This window comes from Typopeltis vanoorti, chromosome 25, assembly GCF_054136105.1.
Source record: "Typopeltis vanoorti isolate ZY-2024b chromosome 25, IOZ_Tvanoo_1.0, whole genome shotgun sequence".
NCBI classification, from domain to species: domain Eukaryota; kingdom Metazoa; phylum Arthropoda; class Arachnida; order Uropygi; family Thelyphonidae; genus Typopeltis; species Typopeltis vanoorti.
Window position 1 is genome coordinate 39,714,579 of NC_143573.1, and position 25,050 is coordinate 39,739,628.

The 25,050-nt window shown below is 33.6% G+C and overlaps 1 protein-coding gene across 4 annotated transcripts in view; it reads right to left on the reverse strand.

Annotated features, from left to right (window-relative positions):
- The window catches only part of LOC150092678 (uncharacterized), a 387,183-nt gene that overhangs the window by 201,239 nt on the left and 160,894 nt on the right, over positions 1–25,050 (reverse strand). For all 4 annotated transcript variants that reach the window (XM_090414782.1, XM_090414783.1, XM_090414781.1 and 1 more), the window contains exons 9-10: positions 12,978–13,097; positions 3,899–3,985 (exon numbers count right to left, since the gene is read on the reverse strand). In XM_090414782.1, the coding sequence (XP_090270908.1) occupies positions 3,899–3,985; positions 12,978–13,097 (207 nt within the window). The remainder of the gene's footprint in view (positions 1–3,898; positions 3,986–12,977; positions 13,098–25,050) is intronic.

Consider the following 25,050-nt stretch of genomic DNA (forward strand, 5'->3'; position numbering starts at 1 on the left):
TTTGTGGGTTGCAAAAATTGGTTGATAGGCGGAAAAGGGGTGATATGATTGAGACATTCAAATTACTGAAGGGTTTCTATAGGATTAATCCAGAATTTATTTTTGAGAATAGGACTGGTGGTGGGAGGACTAGGGGCCATACATGGAAGCTGGGCAAGAATGTGGTTAGCAGGGGTGTTAGAGCTAGGTTTTTTACTTGGAGAGTGGTGAATGAGTGGAATAAGCTGCCAGAGTCTGTTGTGGGTGCTATGACCATGAAGGAGTTCAAGGCGAGGTATGATAGATACTGTGTGAATGTCGAATAGTTGTTCTTGACATGATGTTAGAGCCTCCCTTGATGAGTCTGTCGACTCCTTGGAGTTGCCCGAAATAATAAAATACTAATAACAACAATAATATTGGAAATATTCTGAGGAGAATAATATTCGTGAATATGTCGAAAAGCTCAGACCCAGAACACCTATTAACATCTGTGTATCGTTTCACACATCGAAACCTTTCAACATTTGGGAAAGGGAATACTGCTATTTCAGACTATTCATAAAAATTTCCTGCAAGCGGATTATAACAATGGGTGGCGTATGCTCTGTTCTCAAAACTGAAGAATGACATCTGTGTAGCAAATGTCTGTAACCAAGCAACATATTTTTAAACATGGAAATATTCATGAATTATTGTTAATTTTCACACATCGAAATCTTTCAACATTTGGGATGGAGAATACCGCTGTTTATGGCCGATAATAAAAATTGCCTGCAAGCTGATTACAACAATGGGCGGCGTATCCTCTGTTCACAAAACTTAAAGAAATAACATCTGTGTTGCATGTTAGTGATCAATCAGCAAGGAGGTATAAAGAAAAATTTTCCACTAAAATTGAAGATCAAGGTAGTCTGTATCCGGTTCTCAAATCTAGTAATACTGAATACTTTCTTCGCAAGTTCGTATTGTAGGGTGAAAGTTTTGAAACCATAGTGCCGTGATTTTTTAAAATTAATAGGCCTACAGATTTAAATTTTAATATGAATAAGAGACATGGGACTTTTTTTAATTTTGGCATTAAGAAATCTCTTATTGAAGGTGTTTGTGACGCAACAGATAGTGAGTCATTCACCACCAGCCTACAAAGTGATCTCCAGGATGTACAAAAGAAGGGGAAAACTACCAGCAGAGAAAAAGTCTGCATTCACTCGTAAGTACTTATAATATAAATTTTTGGTGCTCAGAATGGGATATGGCAATGAAAATCAGCACAAATTAATTTAATGATGTTTATGTTTAATTAATTATTAATTAATAATAAAAACCAGCTAAATTAACAATTAATTATTAGTTAATACATTACAAAATAACTAAGGTGTTCCATGAAAATTTCAGGATTTGTGAAGTGTTCCGTTGTGGGAAAAGTTTGGGAAATGCTGATCTATACCAATGCCATCTACTGACCACTGCCACCAGTATTTTCACAGACAATCACAAACATCCATAGCAGGATTTGAACATTCAGCCTTTTGGCTGGAAAGCGGATACACTAACCACTTGGCTGATACTACTAGAAGAACAGAATCTATTTTAGAATTCATTCTGTTCTTCTAATAGTTTGCCCTCTACAATACTGTTTAGTTAATCTTTTAACATTCCTGCATATATTTTGTATCTTGAATTAAGCAGACTAATTTCTCTATTTATCTTTATTTTCTTTTTGATAAATTGGCATAACCAGTGCTCCCCCCCCCCCCCAAGAGTTATGAATTTTTCCAGAAATCCAAACTATATTAGAGGATGTCATAAGTCTTTCATTAAATTTTTCACCTGCATTTTTGTAGTTACATGCTTATATTGTCTTCTGGCATTTTCCTATTTTATCTTATTTAATGTAATTTTTTATTTCTGATATCATAATATTTTTTGTTAGATCATTCTTTGTTATATAAAACTGTACTTCTTTATTATCATCAGTCCTGAGATAAAATTTTTTTGAAAATAAGTTTCCCATTTTTCTAAATCCATTTTTGTATTTTTACTTTTTTCTTTTATTTCTTTGTTCATGTATATCATTATTCTAGAGTTTTTGGTTGTGGCTTAGATATATGCTTTTCTAGTTCTGTTACAAAACTGTTCCATCTCTCTGTTTTTTTCCCCTTACTTCCAGTTTTGTAATCGCACTGTTTCCTTTCTACTCTATTTTTGCTTCCACTATCATTTCTGGTAACTTTTTTTTTTTTTGTTTCTATTACCTCTTCTATTTCTTTGTCACAGTTTCATAGTCCTCTTCTTCTTCTATTCCATTTATTCTATATTCCTAAGCTAAGTTGCTGCTTTTGTCTGGATTTTTTTTTTTTTTTTCCCTGATTTCCCAATCCCTGTTCTATGTCATTTGATTCATGTATGGTTTTGTTTTTAAATTGTTTTCTGATATTGTTACCTAGTATGCGGATCTTGTAATGAAGAAATTTTGTAACTCAATTGATGGTTATTTTCCACTTTAAGCCATTAGTTTAAATTGAATTTCTACCAATACCATATAATGATAAGAGTTTAATTCAAAGCCTTGATAAACTCTTACATCTAGGATTAATTCGGCTAAGTTAAAATTTGTGGTAATGTAGTCAATAATTGATGCACATCCTCTGACTGACCATGTATATCTTTACATTCAAATACAAATTCATTATGCTCATATTATTATAAATGACAAAATCTCACAGTTTGTGTCCATTTTGATTGCATATATCGTCACCAAATCTCCCTGTGTGTGTTTTGTATTTCTTGTTTCCTATATAGGCATTTAAATCCCCTACTAGTAGTAAATAGTCTGTTTTATTTGTTTTATCTATGATCTCTGCAGTTCTTTGTAAAAGATTTTATTGTCTTCTTCTTGTTTCCCCTCTTCTGGTGCATATGCTCCGATTACTGTTGTGCCCTTATGTTTTGAGTCTAATTTCTATTATTCTTTCAGTCCCGTAGTTATAATATACAGCATTGTTCTGCATAGATTTGTGTATCATTATACCTGCTTTTGCTCTTTCTTCTTTTTTTACTGTGTGATAGATTTGTACATAGTTAATTGTTTCTTTGGTACCTTTTTTTGTTTTTTCTTTGTTTCTGTTACTATGCATTTCTTTACATTAGCTTTATTTAGCTGTTCATCAAGCTCCACTTCTTTGTGTGTGATCCCCCCCTTTACATTGCAAGTTGTGATTTTCATTATATGTTCCTTCTTCCAGTTTCATTTACCTTTTCCTGAAACACAGTCGTTTCCCCTGATAGTCTGCCCAGCTTCTCTTTAGCTGAGACTTAAAAGTATATCAACCCCCCCCCCCTCCCCCCGGACAGGTTGCTAGCCTTTTGCTGGGGTCTAGTGGTAGGATTTCTGCATTATGCCTTTTGACAGCAGTTCTAACAGCATTTGCTCTGTTAACGCAAAATGATGTGTGTGTGTGTGTGTGTGTGTGTGTGTGTGTGTGTGTGTGTGTGTGTGTGTGTGTGTACACATGAGGAATGCTTTGGAGGTGGTTTTACATTATGATGACAAAGCTGAATGCAAAATCAAGAACATTTGAAATAGCAGTTTGAGGTTGTAGATAAATTATCAATGAGCATAAAGCCAGCATACTCTCTACTGAAGGCCTGGAGTAATTTGTAAAAGAAGACTATGGGGGGGGGGGGGGGGGGTGTCTAGTAAAAGGTTTCAGGATTATGTAACTCTCACATGCACAATACAACCATTGGTGGTTGAGATCAAAAGAAAAATAATATACAAACAAGTCCTTACAAGGATAGCTATAAATAAGTTTTTAGTTTGAATTTTTTTTCTTAATATTCATGAATATACATGAGTCAACTAACCATTTTTTCAATCTTCAAAGTATCAGGACAGCGAAAAAAAGCATCTTACCTGTGCCATGTCATCCAGACAATTGAAAATATATTTTCGCGCTTCTTTAGATTTAATATTAGTTTCAGCTTCATGCTCCTCTGGTGTCTATAATCAAATATAGAAGACTACTATATTCTATACTATATTAATATATTATAATATAGTATAATATAATTATACTATATTAAATATTTTAATATTCTGAAATCAGAATCTTTCATATCAATTCAATTTATTAAGTTAACAAAAATAATAGAGAATGCATACCGTATTTACTCAAATATAACTCACATTTTTTCCAAAAAAATTAAAGCTAAAAAATCGTAGTGCGAGATATACGCAGGGATTTTCAGAAATTAAAGTTTTCAGGAAAAGACTGAAAATGGGAATGACTTACCAAGAATCTACTACTACTTACTATCACTACTTCCGTCCTCAAGAGCAGTTTCCTTCTGTGCACTGTCAAAGTCATCTACTCAAATAGTGTCTTCTCTCCCATCCAGGGCATGTCAGTTTTAAAATGATAATTAGAGCCCTAGGTAACTCTTGGCAATTATTTCTGCCGAAATCATTTCCCAAGCTATCAAAATCGAGTTGTACAATAGTTCTGATGGTCTCTTGATCTTCCCTGCTGGAGTCAGATCTGCTGGCTGCCATCCACTCCATGTAGAATTTTTGTACGTAGTCCTTGAATGCTTTGTTGACAGATATATCCAAGAGCTGTAGACAAGGTATAAGACCACCAGGAATAATGGCCACATCAGTCCTCATATCCAAAAGTTGTTTTATTATTTCAGGTCCAAAGTGTCCATAGAAGCTATCTCACACAAGGAGAGCGGGGTGTCAAAATAACGCCCCTGATTGTTTGTCCCAAACTGTTCTAATCCGAGCTCAAACCAATGTAGTATCCATCCATCCTTTTTCTTGGACTCTTACATGAATTCCAGGAGGAAATTTCCCCTTTGGCATTGTTTTCCTTTTGAATATCACGTAAGGAGGCAACTTTCTTCCATCTACAGTAATTGCAAATATGATTGTGCATCACAGTTTTTCATTCCATTTGTGCATATTAGGACACTTTTTTTCACTATTTTCTTGTTGTTTGGTGCAGCATGTCGAAATTGAGGGGAACAAATAGCCTATGCCGAATTTGATTCGCACTGGCTATTTGTGATAACATCTAGTTATTGCTCTTCCTAAGTTGAATCACATACCAATAAAAATTCTTGGTTCTGCCCCTTCAAACCAAGTGCTGAAAGATTTCCCCATAATCAATCCTATAAAATTCTTAAGTAACTTAAATGTTTCTATCATGTCCCCCCCCACCCTTTTTTGCCTATCAACCAACTTTTGCAATCCACAAACCCTCAATCTATCATCATAAGGAGCATTCCATAGACCACTCAACATCTTTGTCATTCGCCTTTGGATTCTCTCCGTTTCCTTATCCCCAAGAAAACCAGGTGACCAGACCTGAGCACAGTATTCCAGATGTGATAGTATCAAGACTTTATAAAGAGGAATAATAACACACTTATCTCTGCTTGTTAGTGTGTTCTTAATGAACTAACCTAGCTTCTTTAGCAATATGCCTCTAAACTTTGAACTATCTATTATCCCAAATTTCTGGCTATGTTAATTTACTGGAGTACTACTGGAGTACTAGCCTGTAATCTTTGTATCCCAAAATGCATAACCTGACACTTTTTCACATTAAAATGACATCAATTACATTTTATTATGGAATAATAAAAGGTAGGATTTAGTAAACTTAACTCTCATGACTTTCTTAAGCAGATGTCTATATAATGATAAATTAGGAAATTATTGATACATTTCATAAGGAAAGTGGATTGTGCATGTGTGTGTGTGTGTGCGTGTGATACCATTTCTATATAAAAAAAAAAAATACTTGCCATCTCTAACTTATACATCTTTAAGCAAATATGTAGAAGTCCATAAGTCATCTGCCCTTACTGCATATCCCTGCCACTATTCTATAAAAGTTTTCCAAATATTCTTCCACAAACATGAATTCAAGACAGCATAGAAAAATAAGTGTTGCTACAGTTAAAATTCTTCCACTAAAAGCAAGAAAACTTTTTCGAAAATTACAAAATCACAAAATATGCAAAACAACAGGGGGCTTAAAACCAACAGATGATTCCTCTCTGACCGACTGTTCCTTATACTTTTTAGACTCTCTACAACCCAACATTAAAATTTTTATTTTTCATGGAACCCTTATGAAAATTTCTGTAAAAAATATTGAAAAGTAAATTATGACAATGAAAACAGTAACATGCAAAATATTTTAATCAAGAACACATATGGTAGATAATATTAAAAATCATAAATTATCAAAACTGTTCTAGAAGTCAATTTAATAATTAAAAAAAAAAAAGTTTGCTCACTAAATATTTGCACAAATCTTAATGAGAACTTGCATTAAATGACAAATTATCAGTGTTCTGTATAATTTCTGATGCAGTCTTAAAGTAGACATCAAATCCAATCATTTTGATGCCACATTAGGTTGCAATGAAATTGGAGTTTCAACAGTCACTACAATGGAGTTGGATCCAATGCTGTTTTACTTAAAAGCCTCTGTTCCCTATGAATTTTTACAAAAAATTTATCAAGATTTAAATTGTTCTCCACATTTTTGATGTCATGTCTGAGAAAAGATCTCCAAACATATCTCTTTCATACACAGAACAATGTCTTACTGCCAAAATGAAGACCCAAAATCCACAAAAAACCTCTCTTGGGGCTGCTGTCATTTTCAAAAAGAAATCTATCTTACAGTGTTTACTAATATTAGAAAATAAACTAAATAAATAATTAAGGTAATATTAATGCATTCACTGTGCTGTGATGGGTGGTGAATCATCACTGAAATGATACAGACCGTCTCTAGGCACAATTTGCATACTGTATTTTCCTCCATTCATGTTTCCCCCCCCCCCCCCCCAGAAACTACATATAATACAAGTTATAAAAGGAAGAGGAGCTGGATGGTATGCTATGTAATGATCTCAAATAAATTATTAATCTACTTACCAAAATAATAGATATTCCCCATCATCTTCTAACACCTTAACCAGCTCTCCCTTCCTTGATAAGCACCAATATCAGCTCTCCTCTTTGTAGTTCTTACCACAACTACATTTCTTTTTCTACAGATTTTTCTTCTCCAGCCAATTTCAGCCTCACATCCTACAGCACTAATTCAATTGTGCCAACTGAGATGACGTCAGTGATTTCTGTCTTTTTTTAATTTTTTTTTTTATTTAATGGACTGATTACTGTTTACTTTCCCAATTCAGACGCACACCTATTCTGATCTAATAACTGAAATATTCTTGCTTAGATGAGAGCTCTACCTTCTCCTGCCCCCCATCCCAGTTAAAATCCTCAACTCATATTCAAGCCTTGGTTTTTCAACAAATGTGACAAAGCAACTAAAGCTAAAAATGCAGCATACATTCGATTTAAAGATCCCAACCTCTCACCAAGGCTTACACTACAACTGAAAAAAAAAAAAAAGCTGACTTCATAAGGACCAAGCATCTTCCTGATCAAATGACAGCCTTGCCTTCTGCTCACTGCCAAGGTTGTTAGCCAAAACTTCTGTCCCATGTTTCCAGCTAGTTCACAACACCCATGATAAAGTGGCAACTTCTCCTAAAGATAAGGCAAGCCGATTGGCATCAGTTTTTCTTTTTCAACTTTTCTTTAGACAACCAAGGCAAATCTTCCTTGTGTTCTACAAACTATATCCAGTACGCCTCTTCTGATCTGACAGAAGTCTTGAAGAAAATAAGTTCTCTGGCCCAGGTGGTATGGTATCGTTCCAGATGTATTAAGAACTTGTGTTCAACAACTAATACCAGTCACCTTTAAAAGCTGTCCTGTTCATCTGGTACTTATTCAACAGCATGGAATCAAGCTTTTATCCTAAAAAGGAAGATAAAATCAAGCCATGAAACTATTGCCACACTGTCCTCACTTCAATACTTTCAAAAATGATGGAGAAGGTTATCAACAAGCTTCACTAACCTAAATTAGTGACCATCAACATGTATTCTGCCATTCTCATTCCTCGGGAGATCACTGCTAAGCTTACTCACCTTTGAACACAAGCCGAGGAAAAATTTGGAGAATCTCACGTAGTCACTATTGATATTTCCATAGAAGCTGATCGAGTCTGGCATTGTGGCTTTCTTTCCATGCCTTCATGGATTGCTGTCATTCACTGGATGTAAATGTGGATGGTTCTTTCTCATCTGATTTTTCCATTAATGCCATTGTACTTTCCCCTACACTTTCTTTCTTTCTTATACATCAATGATCTCTCACATTCTATCCTATTCATGACTTTGCTGATGACAGCACACATTCCAGTGCTCTTTGTTGTTCCTAAACCTTTGTAGAATACTCTCATAACTCAAGATCTTCTACAGTCAATTCTTTACACACCAATCATCTAGCCAATTTCATGTGGGGTGAAGATAAGTAGAAAATTTTAATGCTACAATAACATAATCCTGAATTGTTTCTCAGAAGAAAGACTATGCTTCACTCTTCCTCACTTTGAATGATACTGTGTTCATTAACGATCAATTTTTTCTAGTCCACCCTGGCAAAGACGTGTACATAGACTCTTCAGCCTCCAAAAAAAAAAAATAAATAAATAAATAATTAAATAAAAGCTTGGACTTTTTTTCCTTTTCTAAACATCACTTCTCTCCTGCTCAACCCAAAACATCGTATAAATCCCAAATTTACTCTTCCTTAGAATACTGTTCTTTCTCTCACGGTCAGCATTCACCTGTGTAAAATTTATGGAGACAAAAATGCAAGTTAGAGCAATTACTTTTCTTACACAAATAAGAAAAATGATTGCCTCTATAGTACGCCCACAGATTCGAGACCCTTCGACAGCTGCGCATGTCAACAGGAATCCATTCCGATAAGAGGGTAATCAGTCCGTATTGTGGGATGAGTTGTTTATCATTACACATTGGAAAATTAACTTCTCTTTTAAGATCATTGTAGTTAATTATGTTGCTTGTATAACAGTTGGAAAATTTTACCTATAAAGCACGTGATTTCGCGTCCTTCATTTCTTTCTCCCCTTCAGCATGAATACTCTATTCTTAGCAAGACGCCAAGCAGAGATCTACAAACTGTGGGCGAACTATGATGTGTGTTTTTTTTTTTCATTGAATGTCTGGTTACTAAAATTGGCCTCTACATTAAGGTCATCATCATGAATAGATATATGAACACAACAGAAGCCACAAAACAATATACATAAGTTATAGTATATATACTTTGTTAACCATTTACACTATCCTGACCTCTGGTGAGGGAAAGAAAGCAAGAGGAAGAGGTAAAAAAAAACTGAATAAAAAAATTACCGATAATAAAAAGTATAATAAAATACAATACGAATGATAGATTTTGAATATATATATATATATATATATTAAAAATAGATCTACATCAACTGCATACACCTTCACAGTCCTGTTATCTTCAGGTTTCCACTGATCAGGGTTTCTTGTGTTGGGGTTCTGTCCTCAAGTTCTTCTGAATGCAATAATGGGCTACAGATGGGTCGTCCACATTTTTGAAATTGCTAATCCATCATTCTTGTTGGGATTAAGATGACGAATCAGCATCTCACAAGCTTCCTTGAATTTTCTTTCAAACCAAGTTTTGGTGCAGTGTAGGGACATAGTGCCTGTTCAACTTATTCTGTCTCAACTTATTAATTTCCTTCACAATGGTCAAACAGTCCTGTTTGACCATTGTGAAGAAAATTAATATGGCATTTCTCTTCATCTTTTCTTATTAGAATTATATGTTCTGTTTCCCCTAAAGGTAAGTTGCATGTGCACTGGATTTTGCTTCCCTCTCCCTGGGGTGGGCATGTTAAGGAAGGGGATCTTTGGATGAATTAAGTCTGCTTTTCAATTTTGGAGGTTTGAATGTTAATATGGTATGTATGCAATGTCTTATTTTTTGTGATATTTCCCTAATGTATGGTATAGCTATAGCATTTTTTATTTTTATCTTCTTTCATACTTTTATTGTGGAGGATCTTGTGAATTTTTTACAGTTATTCTTTATAATGGTGTGATTAATAATTTCATGTCCATTCTCAGTCTCTGCTCATCAGAACAAAATGTTAGGGATCTATGTTTGAGGGTACTAATGACCCCTACTTTATGTGTTAGATGGTGGTAGTAATCTTTAGCTATGTATTGGCCTGTGTGTGTGTGTGTGGGGGGGGGGTTATGGTATACCAAAGCAGAAAAATTAGCCCTTAAACCTCTAAGAAATAAAGAATCATTATCACAAAAATAATGCTATCGTTCTTGACTGGACAGTTTACCTAAAAAAAAAAATAAACTCCTTAGTATCAAACCACAACATGTACAAAGTGGTTAACTACAATCTGCATCAAATACAAAACAAAAGAATTAAGTCAGAGGAAACAGAAATTGACAGCGTGCCAAAAACATAAAAAATAAAATAAATGCCTGCAACTAACTATTAAAGGAATGAACAGCCCTAATTATCACTTAGCCAAGATACTAAATAAAAGGTGAGTTTATAGGTCAATTCCACCCTCCTGCATATATGTAACACTTCATAAACAAAATTAAAAACATCACACACACTCAAGAGCAAATATTTAGTCAGCCCTTTTCACAAATGCTCCAATCAATGACACGATTCTTCTCCTACAGAACAAATTTCCATATCACAGTCCTCTTTGTCCATGTACTTTGCTCAGGATATTTCCTGTGGCAAAGTAATTTCTATCTACAAAAAGAAGGTAAAACCATGCCCCCCTCCCCCCATAGGCTAACTTAAACATGGAAGACTTTGAGCAAAAGCTCTAGATTCGGCAAATTGGCTCAGATATGTTGACGACATATTTGCCATTTTGCTCCACAGCAAAATGGCAAATACATTCCTAAGCCACCAGAACAAAGAACACAAATATATCCAATTCACCATCAAGACTGAAAACATTAACTCACTTCTTTTTCTAGACACACTTGTCAAATATCTTCCCTCCAGCTGCTCTCATTCATTGTTAACTGTAAACCTACACACAATCCGATACATACCCAAAGATTCATATCTCCATCCATCCATTCCGCCATTCCTACTTTTGTGTTGGATGGTGGTATGAATCTTTCATACCACCATCCAACACAAAAGTAGGGGATCATCAGCACCCTCAAACACAGAGTACTAACAATTTGCTTTGATGAGCAGTCAACAAAGAATGAATATAAAATTATTAGCCACACCTTTATTAAGAATAGTTACAACAACAAATAGTTCACAAGCCCTTCCACAATAATGCTATGAAAGAAGGTAAAAAAACATTAGGGGAATATTAGGAAAAATAGAACCCTGCATATATAAGGGTTCTATTTTTTGTTGTTGTTGTTTATTTGTATATTAATAATGTTTCTGAAATATATATATATATATATATATATATATATATATATATATATATATAATGCTTCTGGTATATCAAAGACAGAACTAAAGCCAGAATTCAGAAAGTTCAAAATAAATTTGGATTACTGAATGTCACACAGTTTAATATGTTAACTACCATTATAAGTTACGATTCTTGTTTTTATAAACATAAATATACCAACAAAAATAATATACACCTACACAAAGTGGATATTATATCCAGCATTATTTCATAGCCGAATGCTTGTAGAAACTATCAAAGTTTACAAGAATACAATCCTCAGAATCGGAGTTGCCTTAGTTTGTACTACTTAATAGAATTAGTGTTGCCAAAGCAGCCATATATTCACTTTTCATTAGTGTGCTTGTTTCAAACTGGTTGGTTCTCTTCAGAGACCAGGTAGAAACCTTAAGAGAGAGCAAAAACTCTCATTCAGTATAAGGAAATCAAATATCAGAGAAATGTATTCTCGTAAGCTCTCTGGTCATTTTTACGAAATTTTCAGAGTTTCTACAAGCATTCAGCTTTGAAATAATATTGAATCTAATACCCATTTTACCTATGTAATTTGACATTGCCAAAATGAAGCCGTATGGCTCTTTTTTTAGTAATTACTTTTAAGCACTGATGAGAGTTCACTTATGAAAAATACATTTCTTTGACATTTCATTTCCTTAGTACTGAATGAGAGTTTTTTCTCTCTCTTAAAGTTTCTGCCTAATCTCCAAAGAGAACCAACCAGTTCAAAACAGCTGTCAGGCAAGTGAAACTTAAAAAAAAAAAAAAAAAAAAAAAGCACTAATAAAAGGCAAATATGGACGTTTATGCAGCGCTCATGTCTTTTAACTAAGGCAACTCTGATACTGAGGATTGTATTCTCGTAAGCTCTCTGGTCATTTTTATGAAACTTTCATAGTTTCTAGAAACATTTGGCTTTGAAATAATGTTGTTGGATCTAATATCCACTTTGCCTATGTAATTTTACATTGTCAAAATGAAGCAGTATGGGTCATTTTTTTAGTAACAACGTTATGCCTTTTGCTTTATAAAGTGAGAAACGGTTATCATTAACTTACTAGTTATGTGCCATGTCAGGACATTTACTGAGCCAATATTTCAAAGAATAATTTTTAATAAGTGCTTGATAAATCAAATAGAATATACAGACATATCATAGTTCAATTTATGAAGCAAAAGAATTCAGACATTTCAATCTTGTGGCTCTTAACATAAGCCAGAATAAGCTGCAATATAGGAGAAGGTAAACCAAATTCTCCAAAATCACCAAAGGAATCTGAAATCAAAACATAAGGAAAACTAATGGATTCCAGGCATAAGAATTGAGTAATACATGAATGATGCAACTCATTTCTAATAACAATTTTTTTTTAAATTTTGTTATTAGAAATTAGATAAATTATCGGTGTATTATGAAAGTGCACAAGGCAGCATAAATTCAGTAAATATAAAATGATAAAGGAGAAATAAAAAAAAAAAAAAAGATCTACAAGCAACAGTACATTCTTTCAGATTAATTCATTCACAATCTTAAGTAAAAACAAAACTGATTTATTTTACCTTTAACCTCCAAAAAGGATAATTGCTATCTGTTTCACGGAAAAAAAACCTGGTTGTTTTAGTGGCGGCATTTAACATGTGCTCAGCTGGTAATCCTTGTGTCTGGCTAATATATCGGATCTAGAAATATTTTAAATGCTTGTTTAAAAATATATTTTATTTCAAAATATGATAAAGAAAAACTTCAAATGTTTTATAATGGGCAGAAAAATTACACAAAGATTAAAAAAAAAACTATATGACATATCAGTACTGACTATTGAATTTGTTATTATACCTATGGATGCATGCTGGAACCATTATCATTAGGATTTATACAAAAACCGCCTTTTGAAAAAAGCCGGTTTTCGAATTCCAGTATTTTTTTTTTTTAAAATGGTTAAACCAGTTTGAATTTTTACAATATATATATATATATATATATATATATATATATATTAATTATAAACATTAATTAAATTATGTTAATTACATATATTTACAGTAAAAAATGTATACTTATTTTAAAATTTTTCAGTTTATCTAATATTTATGAAACTAAAAAAATATACTCTATACCAAATAAAAAATAAAAAACTAAAATCCATACAAAATGTAAATTTTTATTTAGTATTTTTCATCAGGAAATATGATTCAAAAAACATAAAATGTCCACTGAACGATTACTTAATCTTGTTCTTATTCTAAATACATAATTGCCTGAAATAGAAAATACTCTTAAATAAAGAGCCAATAGGCTTCATTTCGATGATGTAACATTATTTAAATTAAGGGGATATTAACCACGCTACCAGCCAGGACATATATACACGTCCACATTCCCATGGATGTGAAGTGCATATTAAAATTGTAATACCATTGATATTACATTGAAATTTATGACGGATACAAAGCTTTTGAGATATTTGATCTTTAATGGCCAATGAGGTGGTTAAATCCCACATTGTTTCAAAACCAAATAAGAAACTTAAAGATCGGAATCAAAGAGTTTCATGCCGAACATAGTAAACTATAAAATTAGCAGCGGATACTAGCGTAAGCCAAAGCATGTAGTACAAACTAGGACAACTCGTAGCAAAGGTGGGTACAGCTATCCCACTGGCCAGTGAACTTAGTTTAGAGTTTTCAGGACATCAAATAATAAATCTAAATTCTTTGTTTTTTTATGGGTTGCCTCAAATACTGAAAATTCGGCCTTCAGATTTGATATTATTTCTTCAGGTTCCTCAAGAAGTTTATGAATTGATTTTTCCAAGGCTTCTTTTAGAGCATTGCCCTGATTAATAGTTTCTCCGTATGCCATATATTCATCATCGCAATCTGTTTCCATAGAAGAATTTGGATATATTCTAGACAATATTTTTCCCGATAATTTAATGATATCGAATTTTGAAGCTAGTGGAAATACACTAGATTTCTTTGTTGAAATGTTTTGTGGATTTTTCAAATATAGCAAAAGGGTTACCAATCCAACTTGTCTTCTTTCTTGAATTTGTACTACTAAAACATTTAATTTGGAACTAATTTCAGTCTTAAAATTTTTTTAGTTCATTTAACAAAAATTCAAATATGCCTTCACTTGTTAATAAATTGGCATCTCGCCACCCTAAAGCCTCAGCTGCTAGACATACTGCTCCCAACACTTTAAGAAGCTCCATGATTTTAGGATATTGAGCTTCATTCCACATATGAGAATCACAAATATCATTCAAATCTAAAACAACACATTCTTTTAATGTTATAAATCTTTCAATCATGTCCTCTAAACTATTCCATCTCGTTTGGCAGTCAAGAATCAGACTTAATTCCTTTATATTTTCTTGTTTTACATAATTCTGAAGGATGCTATCTCTTACAGAAGATTTTCTAAAAAATTTGCAAATTTTTCTAATTTGGGGAATTGATTGTTTTAATTGTCAGAAACATAGGGAATTCACAGTCACTATCTAGATCAAGAGAATTAAAAAATCCTTGCCATAGTCATCTTCACACTTTATGTCATCTTCCAATTCCTCCCTTGTAACATATACATTGGTTTCAGAAATTTCTTTATTTTTATATCACACATCAATAACGGCCAAGTGTATGGCATGTGAAAAGCATAGCTCATTAATTATAGGTGATAATTGGCCAAATTTCTTCATAACAGCAGCATCATCAATTGTCGCTGCAACTATGTCAGTTGCTAGATCCAAGTTAAAAATTTGTAGCCTCTCAGAAACTAATTCTAGTGTTTTCTTTGCATCATAGGAACTAGCTACTGAAACTAAGCCTAAATTAAAATCTTCCGCAAAATGGTGTATGTTGATATTCAAATATCTGCGATTTCTTTTGCTAGTCCACTCACCTAAAGTTATAGAAAATTTTTTACCATTCTTCTTAATACAATCCAATTCATCTATAGTTTCAAGTTTGGCATTGTCATAAAACGTATGAATGAAAGCCATTACTTCGAGAGTTGTTTTTTGATAATGAATATCCCCATTGTTGCAATGACTCTTGTATGAATGAACTTGTTGCAATGCTATTAATGGACAATCCATCCATTGCAGCAAGTTTTGCTATAATTTCTTCTAAACTGCTGCTTTTCACGAAATTAAAAATACTGGCTTGTTTTTGCAGGCAGGAGGAGAGTCCAGGTGTTTCTTTCTTGTCAATTATTATTTTATGAACTGCATTCAGATGATTATGGAGATTGCTCATAGATGATCCTTTGCAACTTAACATTTTATTACAATGACTGCAGCATACCTTTTCTTTTTCAACCTTTTTTGCAATTATCCCAAACCTCCGACTTATTTGAAACATTCATTTTGGTCTAAAAATCAAATGAGACATTTTAAATATTTTTTTATCAATGACATTAATATTTAATAATGAAAAAATGTTATATTATTAGAATAGACATTAATAAATTTATTTGCGTTGGTTTTGTTTTTACCAAAAAAAACAAGAATAATAACAAGCTATAACATAAACTTCCTATTTCTACTTTTGATCAAACTCAAGTGAACGGAGCTATGTACTACGTAGTACGCAGGACTAAACTGGTCTGGTGGTGTGCACATGAGCAAAGCAGATGTCATTGGTCAGTCTGTGTGCTGTAGTTGCCACACAGAATAGCATAATAGAATGTGTTTGTGCATTTGCATGTCAAATGTTCGCCTAATTCATGAAGATTAGTTTTGCTACAATATGCTTGTCAAAATTGCGAGTCAAAATGTTAATGTCTTTAATTAATTTTTACATATTAATTGTAGTATCTAAAACCGGTTTTTGAATTTTACAAATTTATCCAAGAAAACCATTTTTTTTAAAACCGACAAACCCTAATTATCATATGCCTAATATGTAACTTCATGGGTGTATAAATACCATGATAGTACACTGGTTTCCATAAATTAAGGAACAAAGAAAAAAATTGGAATAACTCAGAGAGAAAATGTAAAAAACATGAAAGTCAGGTGCATCATTTAAAAAGTGATACTGCACATGGTCATCATATAAAAATGAGCAGCACAATCAGGTATATGCAAATGGTATATGCAAATGAGCCTCAACACTGAAATGGCATTTTGGAGTGGGTTTTCCATTTTGTGTCTGAAGTGAGAACAAGACATTTCATGATATCAAAATTCTTGAATATGATTATCAACTGAATTCATCATTTAACTGATAAATTCAGGTGGCAGGCCATCATAAGACTAGAGGCCAGCCAAAGCTGTGCAAAAGTAGCCAGATGATTGCATGTGAGTCATTCTGTGGTTAACAGATTGTGGAAACAATTTCAAAAGTCACAAACAGGCTACAACCACAGTGGGCGACTGATAACACTGATTATCTGCTTGCTGAAACAGGAGTGTTACCCTGAATCAGCTACAATCTGACCTCGCCTCATGTCGGCTACAGAAATACTCGTACCTGCTTCCAATGTGTGCAGAAGGCTTCACGAATGTGGTCTATATGTTAGGTGACCAGTAGCCTGCATGCTCCTATTCCCACACCACAGGAGAGAACATTTGAAATGGGACAGGCTCCTTCATCAACTGGAGCCAAGACCAATGGGAGTTGGTATGTGTTTAGAGAGGAGTCTTGATTTGCTCTACAAAACAATTCGAGGCATGCCCTGAATTGGAGAGAACCAAAGACACATTATCATAACTCTAATATCCAAGAAAGGAACACTTATGGTGGAGGTAGTGTGATGATTTGAAGAGGCATCTTATTGGGTGGATGCACTGACACGTATTTCCTAGTGGAACAATGTATGCTGCAGAGTTCCTGGACCTCTATGTTCATCCATATGTGAGTGCTACAGGGGAGACATTTATCCTACAAGATAATGCTAATCCTCATTCGTTTGTGAGCTTCACAAACAAATCTTTTCTAGAAGAGATTATTATACATATAGCCAGCAATGTCTCCTGACCTATTAATCCCACTGAGCATGTCTGGAATGTTTTTTAAATAAAATAAAAATTTTTAATGAGGTTTATAATAAAATAATCTAAAAATGGTTTAAAAAAATATAAAAGTGGAACTACATCAATTATCAATTGCTACGTTTTAACATATTACAGTCCTGTTTCTCTAGGTGCTGTCCACTCATCAGGTTTTCTGTGTTAGGATTCTGTTATCTTGTTCATCTGATGTTTTATACTTGCATGCTACATGGGTCTTCCAGACTCCTGGAATAGCTTATCCATCATTCTTATTGAGATTGGAATGATGAATCAAATCTCACAAACTTCTATGAATTTTCTTTAAAACCAAGTTAAGTGCAGTGTAGGGACTTGGTCCCACTTCAATTAATTCTGTGACAGGTTTGGAGTGCATGATCTGAAAGGTTTGTTTTACCATAATGCAAGACTTTAATGTGTCATTTGTATTTTTTTTTTTTTTTTTTTTTTTTTTTTTTTTAAATGTGGGAATTGTGCATCCTATTTCCCTACAATTGGGAAATAGGATGCACTGGATTTTGTAAACTCCAGTTTACCAATGGAAGGTTTGAATGTTTCCTTAACATTGTGTTTATGCAGACTTCTACCTTTTCAGATATTCTCCTAATGTATGGTACTTATTTTATTTTATTATTATTTTATTATTTATTGTCTTTATTATCATTATTGAAAAGGATTCTGATAACTATTTTTTTTGTTGTAACCAAACTTGGAGTTGTCAAATATGAGCCCCAAAAACTTGGTTTCTGTGCAACTGGAATTAAAGTTTTGTCCTAGTCTATGTCCAGATGAAGACCATGTTTGTGGCAAAAGTTTGGTTCAGATATATTAATAACATATTTGCCATTTCACAGCTGCCAAACATTAAATACATTCCTGAACAACCTAAACACAAATAACAAATGCATCCAATTTACCATCCAGATTGAAAACAATAACGCTGTTGTCAAATGTCTTTTCTCAGGCTGTCTTTCCTTCATATTCTACTGTAAACCTACACACACATATGCAAAGACTCATACTATCATCCAATACAAAAACTACAAGTCATCAGCATGCTCAAACATAGAGATAACAATTTGCTCTGATGAGCAGGTGCTGAAGAATGAATAGAAAATTACAAACTATGCCTTTATAAAGAGCAGCTATAAAAAAAATTCACAGAATTGTTTGCAGTAATGCTAACAGGGATAAAAAAAGATTACAAAAATGCCAGTCATACCACACCATAGATCCAAGGGATAACGGAAAAAATAGATATAACACTGCATACAATATTAAAGCAACATTTAAACCTCCCACAAAATTAAAAGCATACTTAGCTCATCTAAAGATCTTATTTGCTAAGAATTAATTGCAAAGGCATCAAAATCCCTACACCACAGCAAAAGTTGATTCTGAAAGAATTTAGATGATCCATCTCTAAGCACACAGCATTCAGGTATAGAACATCAGAACAAGATGGGTCAACCCCAACACAAGAAAATCTGATCAGTGGATAGAAGCTAAAAATAACTGGACTATAAAAACGTTAACAGGTAGCAATTGCTGTAGTTCCATTTTAATTTTTTTTTATCATTCTTAGTTTATTTTATTATAAAATTTTATATATGTATGTATACACATACACACACGAGTAAAAATTTTTATTTAAGATTTTTTTTTATATCTTTTTTAAATTAACAATTTTGAGCTACACAAGATTTTACAGGAATAACTACTGCATAATGTGAGGATTATCTGTATACAACTTCATTCCAGTCTGTAAAATTTAGGCATTTGTGAAAATACAGATGTATGAATAATAAAAGGAAATTACATATAAAAGTGTATATGAACAATGGATTTTTTTCTAAATATGAAAGAGAAATAGAATACATGAATGAATACACATGACAAACACTGCCAAAAGGAATATAGGTTGATTTGTCACTAAAATACATGTATTTCATGTCATGTCAATAGAATCATGTGATCACTGATCCCACATTATAATTCAATGAATCTACCACTTCCTGTACTCATTTACTAAGCCATAACAACACATGCAGGTGCTATTTATTATCAGATGGTCAATTTTTGTAGCAATTTACAATCTTCTCCTCCTCCATCTATATCCTGCCATCCAATCATAAACGCACACATGTATGACTAGAGATTAAAGGACGTCGTTGAATTTGTTCCATGCCACAGTAATTTACTGCACCAGACATAACATCATAACAGCAAATTGCTGGATATTTGTATGTAATGAATTTATGTATTCATGACTTACCTCTTCCTCCTTAAATATGCCAATTGAATTCAAATTGTTAATGTCTCATTAAGGTTGGCTGAAATAAGATCCACTAAGCTTTCATTAGTTTAAAGATCTATCTAAATTTTTTTTCATTACTGTTATGTGGCTCTCACCACAAAACAAAAGATTTCTACTTCAAGCACTATTCATACTGTAGGTGGGATAAGGGTTTTTATTTCATTTTTATTTAAGTTTAATTTTAGGTTGCTTACACATACTGAAAAATCCAAATACAACACAATTTGTTCAGTACCTGGTGCGAAGATTTTAACTGTATATATGCAGTTGCAAAGCATTAATACAAAGACATATCAAAAACAGTATTAAGTTAATAATTGAAAATTATAATTGAACAGTAAGAAAGTAAAGATTGTGAGTGTCATTTCAGTGATAGAACAGAACTGAGAAAGGCCATAATCAATGAGAAGATTGTGTAGGAGGAATGGTGTGCAGTTTATCAATGTATGGAGTGAATTTGATGGACGAAAGGACATATATATGCCCAATGGATTACATTTAAATAGTTTTGGAGTTATATGCTTGGAGAAAGCATTATTTAGTGACAGTGTGATAGTGCAAAACCAGAGATAGTAAGGAGGACAGAATCGAGCATGTGTGTGGCCACCCCTGTGATAAATGAGCATGTGTACAGAAAGGATTTTTGTCTTCTCAGATGTCATCTCCTTCCAGGAGTTTGACTACCATGAGCTTCCACCATGTACCGTTTTGTATTTCTCTTTTCATTCTTCATAGGACAAAAAGGTTCAGTCCTTAATATTTCCCATCCAATCTGTTCGTCTTCTTTTTCCTTGTATCATTCCTTTTAGAAGTGTTTTTTGTAGGGATTCATGCCTTAGTATGTGACCAAAGTAGGTGGTTTTCCTTTTCTTAATGATTTTCAACAGATTCCTATCTTCTCCAATCATCTCTAATATTTCTAAATTAGTTCTTTTGGCAGTCAATGGGACTCTAAGAATTCTTCTGAGGATCCACATCTCCAAGTCCAAGGCTTTTAGTTAATTTTCACAATATTTTGATATTATCCAAGTTTGTGCTCCATGCAGTCTTGACCATGTGTAGCATTTGGACAGCCTAATTTTAGCCTAATTTTTGTTTTTGTGCAAATTTCCCTTGAGGTCAGAATGTTTTTCATGCTAATGAAGGTTGAGCTAGCAATTTCTATTCTTCGTAATATTTCCTTATCACACTTTCCATTCTCTGTAATTAGTTGACCCAAATATATATAACTCTCTACTTGATCTAAAGTATTTCCTCTGGTCTTAATATTTATATCGGGTATTTTCCCATTTTCTCTTGTTACCAGCGTGGTTTTGATTTTTTTGAAGTTGAAATTAAGTCCATATTTTTCACTTACCTTCAGCGTCTCTCTTCTAGTAGGTTTTGAAGATCTTTTTTATTTTCAGTTAGCAGTACTGTATCACTGCATATCTTAAGTTGTTTATATCCTATGCTGACTCCTTTAAATTCTTCTAATTGCTAGAAGACATTTTCAGTATAGAGGTTAAAAATATAGGAGAAAGAACACAGCCTTGTCTGACACCCTTCTTTACTGGGAATTCCTCTGAGATTTCTCCTGATATTTTTATTGAGGCAGTTTGCTCCCAATATAGATTTATCAGTAATCCAGTATCTTTACCATCTACTCCTAAATTTCTAATGCATTTGATTAGTTGGTCATGTTGTATATTGTCAAAGGTTTTTGTGTAGTCAATAAAACATAAGTAGACTTCTTTCTGCTTCTCCAGATATCTTTCTATAATAGTTCAAATGTTGAAGAGTCCTTCTCTAGTTCCTTTATTTTCCTGGAAACCAGATTGTGTTTCATTAATTTCCATTTGGATTTTATGTTTATTTCTTTCTAGGATGATATATAACATAACTTTTGCTATCTGACTGATTGTTCTGTACTCTTCACATTTGATTGTCTTCGATTTTTTAGGTATTAGTAGGAATATTGAGTGCTTAAAATCTTTTGGCAGGTGTGCAGTTTCGTATATTTTGTTACATATGTCAGTCAGTGATCTCATAGCCTTATCATCTAAAGCCTTTAGATACTCTGCCATAATTCCATCCATTCCAGGAGCTTTTCTTGGTTTCAGTTTCCTAATGGCATTTGTTACTTCCCAAGTAAGAATAGTAAGCCCCTCCAAATCGTCTTGCATTGGATTATCTATTCTATCATGATTGCAGAGTTCCTTTGAATACTCTACCCAACTATCCCTTATTTTGTCTTTCTCCATTAGGATGTTTCCACTGGTATCTTCAATGCAATGAGTGACTACCCTTTTGCAAGATTTGCTAGTTAGCTACCTAGCTTTTTCATGAAGTTATCTGGTTTTGTGCTTTTTGTCCAGAAGTTCAATTTCCTTGCATTTGTTGTTGAGCCATAGTTCTTTTGCAATCCTATATTCTTTCCTGATCTCCTTGTTTAAGTTCTTATATTCAGGACGATTTTTGTATTTCTTTCTTTCCTCCATCATTTTCAGTATCTTGTCGTTCATGCAGAGGTTACTCATTTTCTTCTCAAATTTGGGAATTGTTTGTTTTACTGTCTTTTTTATGCCCTCTTTAAATTTCTGCCATCCATCCTCAATCTCATCTTTAGGGTAAGGACACTTGGTGGGATCAGGAACATTAACAGCAGTGGATTGTGCCAGTTCCTTTAAAAATTTTATCTTGTATTTCTTGATTTTTAAGTGAGCCAAGATCATATTTTTCTATGTTTAGAAGTTCCATTGTTTTCTTTAATTTTATTGCTGCTTTAATGACCACAGAGTTGTGGGCTGATCAATATCAGCCTATGGGCATGTTTTGGCTTCTAAGATGTTATTCTGGAATCTTTTTTTAATCATTATATAGTCAATTTGGTTCCTACAGCTGTCTCCGGTTTTCCATGTGTACAGTCTTCTAGGAGGGTGGCTAAATAAAGTATTTGCTATTACCAGATTATTTTCTTCCCCAAACTGTATTAATCTTTCTCCTCTTGGATTTCTATATTCCAGGCCCTGGTTTCACATGCAAGAAGAGATCTTTTCTGGGCCTGCTTTAGCATTTAGATTTCCCATAACGATAGTTATGTCATCTGATTTGGCATTGTTTAGTGCATTTTGAATGTCTTCAGAAACATTCTACATCTTCATCTGGGTAATCAGAAGTAGGTGCATATATTTGGATAATAAAAATATTAAAAGGTTAAGCAACAATAAAGCAACAATAAAGCAATGCCAAATGGGATTTCACAGATCTCCATTTTGAATGGGTTGGTAATGACATTACTGTACACCCACAGATGCTAGATCTTTTGACACTTGTGCAGATGTCAGAAGAAGATCAATACATTCTGATAATAGGGTAATCAATCTGTATTGTGGGATGAGTTGTTTATTATTACATGTCGGAAAATTAACTTTTCTTTTATGAACATTGTAGTTTTTAAAGTGGTAACTATTTTGCTTGTAAAACAGTTGGAAAATTTTATGTATAAAGTACGTGATTTCAGGTTGGAAACAATTCGTACATTCTTTATTTCTTTCTCCCCTTCAGCATGAATTGACTATTCTTGGCAATCTGCCATAAAAGGTTCTATGAAGTGTGGGTGTGCTATACACATGGGAAACTATGGGTACAAAAGGATGTTGAAATGCATGTATTGTATGCCCCACAATTCATAGGACCGCATCTGCCAGACTGCCAAGAATAGCCGGTTCATGCTGAAGGGGAGAAATAAATAAAGAATGTACGAATTGGTCACCAACATGTGAAATCACGTGCTTTATACATAAATTTTCCAACTGTTGTACAAGTAAAAAAAGTGGTAACACTTTAAAAACTAAAATTTTCATAAAATAAAGGATAATTTTCCAATGTATAATAATAAACACTCATCCCAAGAAACACATTGATCACCTTATTATTGGAATGGATTCTTCTTCTGACATGCGCAGAAGTGTTGAAGGGCATCTGTGGTTGTGCAGTACATGAATGCAAGAAGTATCAGGAATAAGGGTGAGGAGTTTTTGGCATTAGTAAGTTCAATGTGGCCAAAAATTATAGGCATCAGTGAGACCAGGTTGTCTGAAAATGATATAGTAAAAAGGAGAGAATGTAAAGAGTATTGTGTTTTCAGGGAGAATAGAACAAACAGGACAGGAGATGATGTATTGCTGATAGCTACAGAATTACAACAATAAAAAATAGAAGTTAATGAGGATTTTAGGTCTGAGGGAGATGGTTCATTTTATACTGTCTGGTAAGAGATAGAGGCAAATGACAAAATACTTGTGGGGTGCTGCTATAGACCAGGGGTCAACAGAAAGATGCCATGTATTGCCAGATTAGAACAATGAGTGTAGGGTGAACAATTATTGTGGAAATATCGATTGAGGGGAAGAAAAGGGACATGGCAAGATGGAAGCGATATAGTTGCCAAGGGATAATTACACGAAACCACATGTTATAGAGAGGACAGCAGGTTTGAGGATGTTGGATCTGATAAGAGCATCAGAAAATGTATCCATAACCAAGGTCCAGACACTCTGCCTCAAATTGAGGGGAGTAACTGTGCAGTCTTATTCTGGAAAGTTGCCAACATGTGGAGTTCTCTGTCAAGAAGGAGTTTATGTTCAACTATAAAGTTGGTGATTATGAGAGACTCAGGGGTCATCTTGAACAGTGCCATGGCTTGAGAAACTACAAGGAAAGAATGTCAGTAGTGCATGGCAAGTGGTTAGAGATTGCTTGAGAGTAGAGTAGCAGTATCAAACTGATAATGAAGGTCAGGAGGATAAACCAAGTTGGAATTAAGTGGATGGGTAGAGATATAAAGCAAGAGCTAAAAAAAACAAAAAAAAACACTGTGGAGGAAATATAAAGCAAAATGTGATCAGCATACTCATGAGCAGTACAAAGTGCAAACAAGAAGGTGACTAATATGGTAAGGAAGGCCAAATCAGACTAAGAAAGAGAATTAGCCAAACAGGCCAAAGTAAACCCAAAAGAGTTTTTTCATTCGACCCACGGAACCGTCCTCTCTAAGATTAACTATAAACAGGACTGTAGTAAATCCAGGATCCTAAATCAAAAATAACAATTGTAATACTAAAAATAGAATATCACTGTTACTGAAAGAAAACTATCTATAAGAAAAAATGTTTATTCATGTTATCTTAAATTAAATCTAGCTTGATGTAATTTATAATTTTTTTTTCTTCTCACTAGAGGTCATGCCAGTAGAATAACGTGATCAAATCATTGTTTCTCTAGCTTACGGTTTGTAATGTACCTCAGCTCTTAC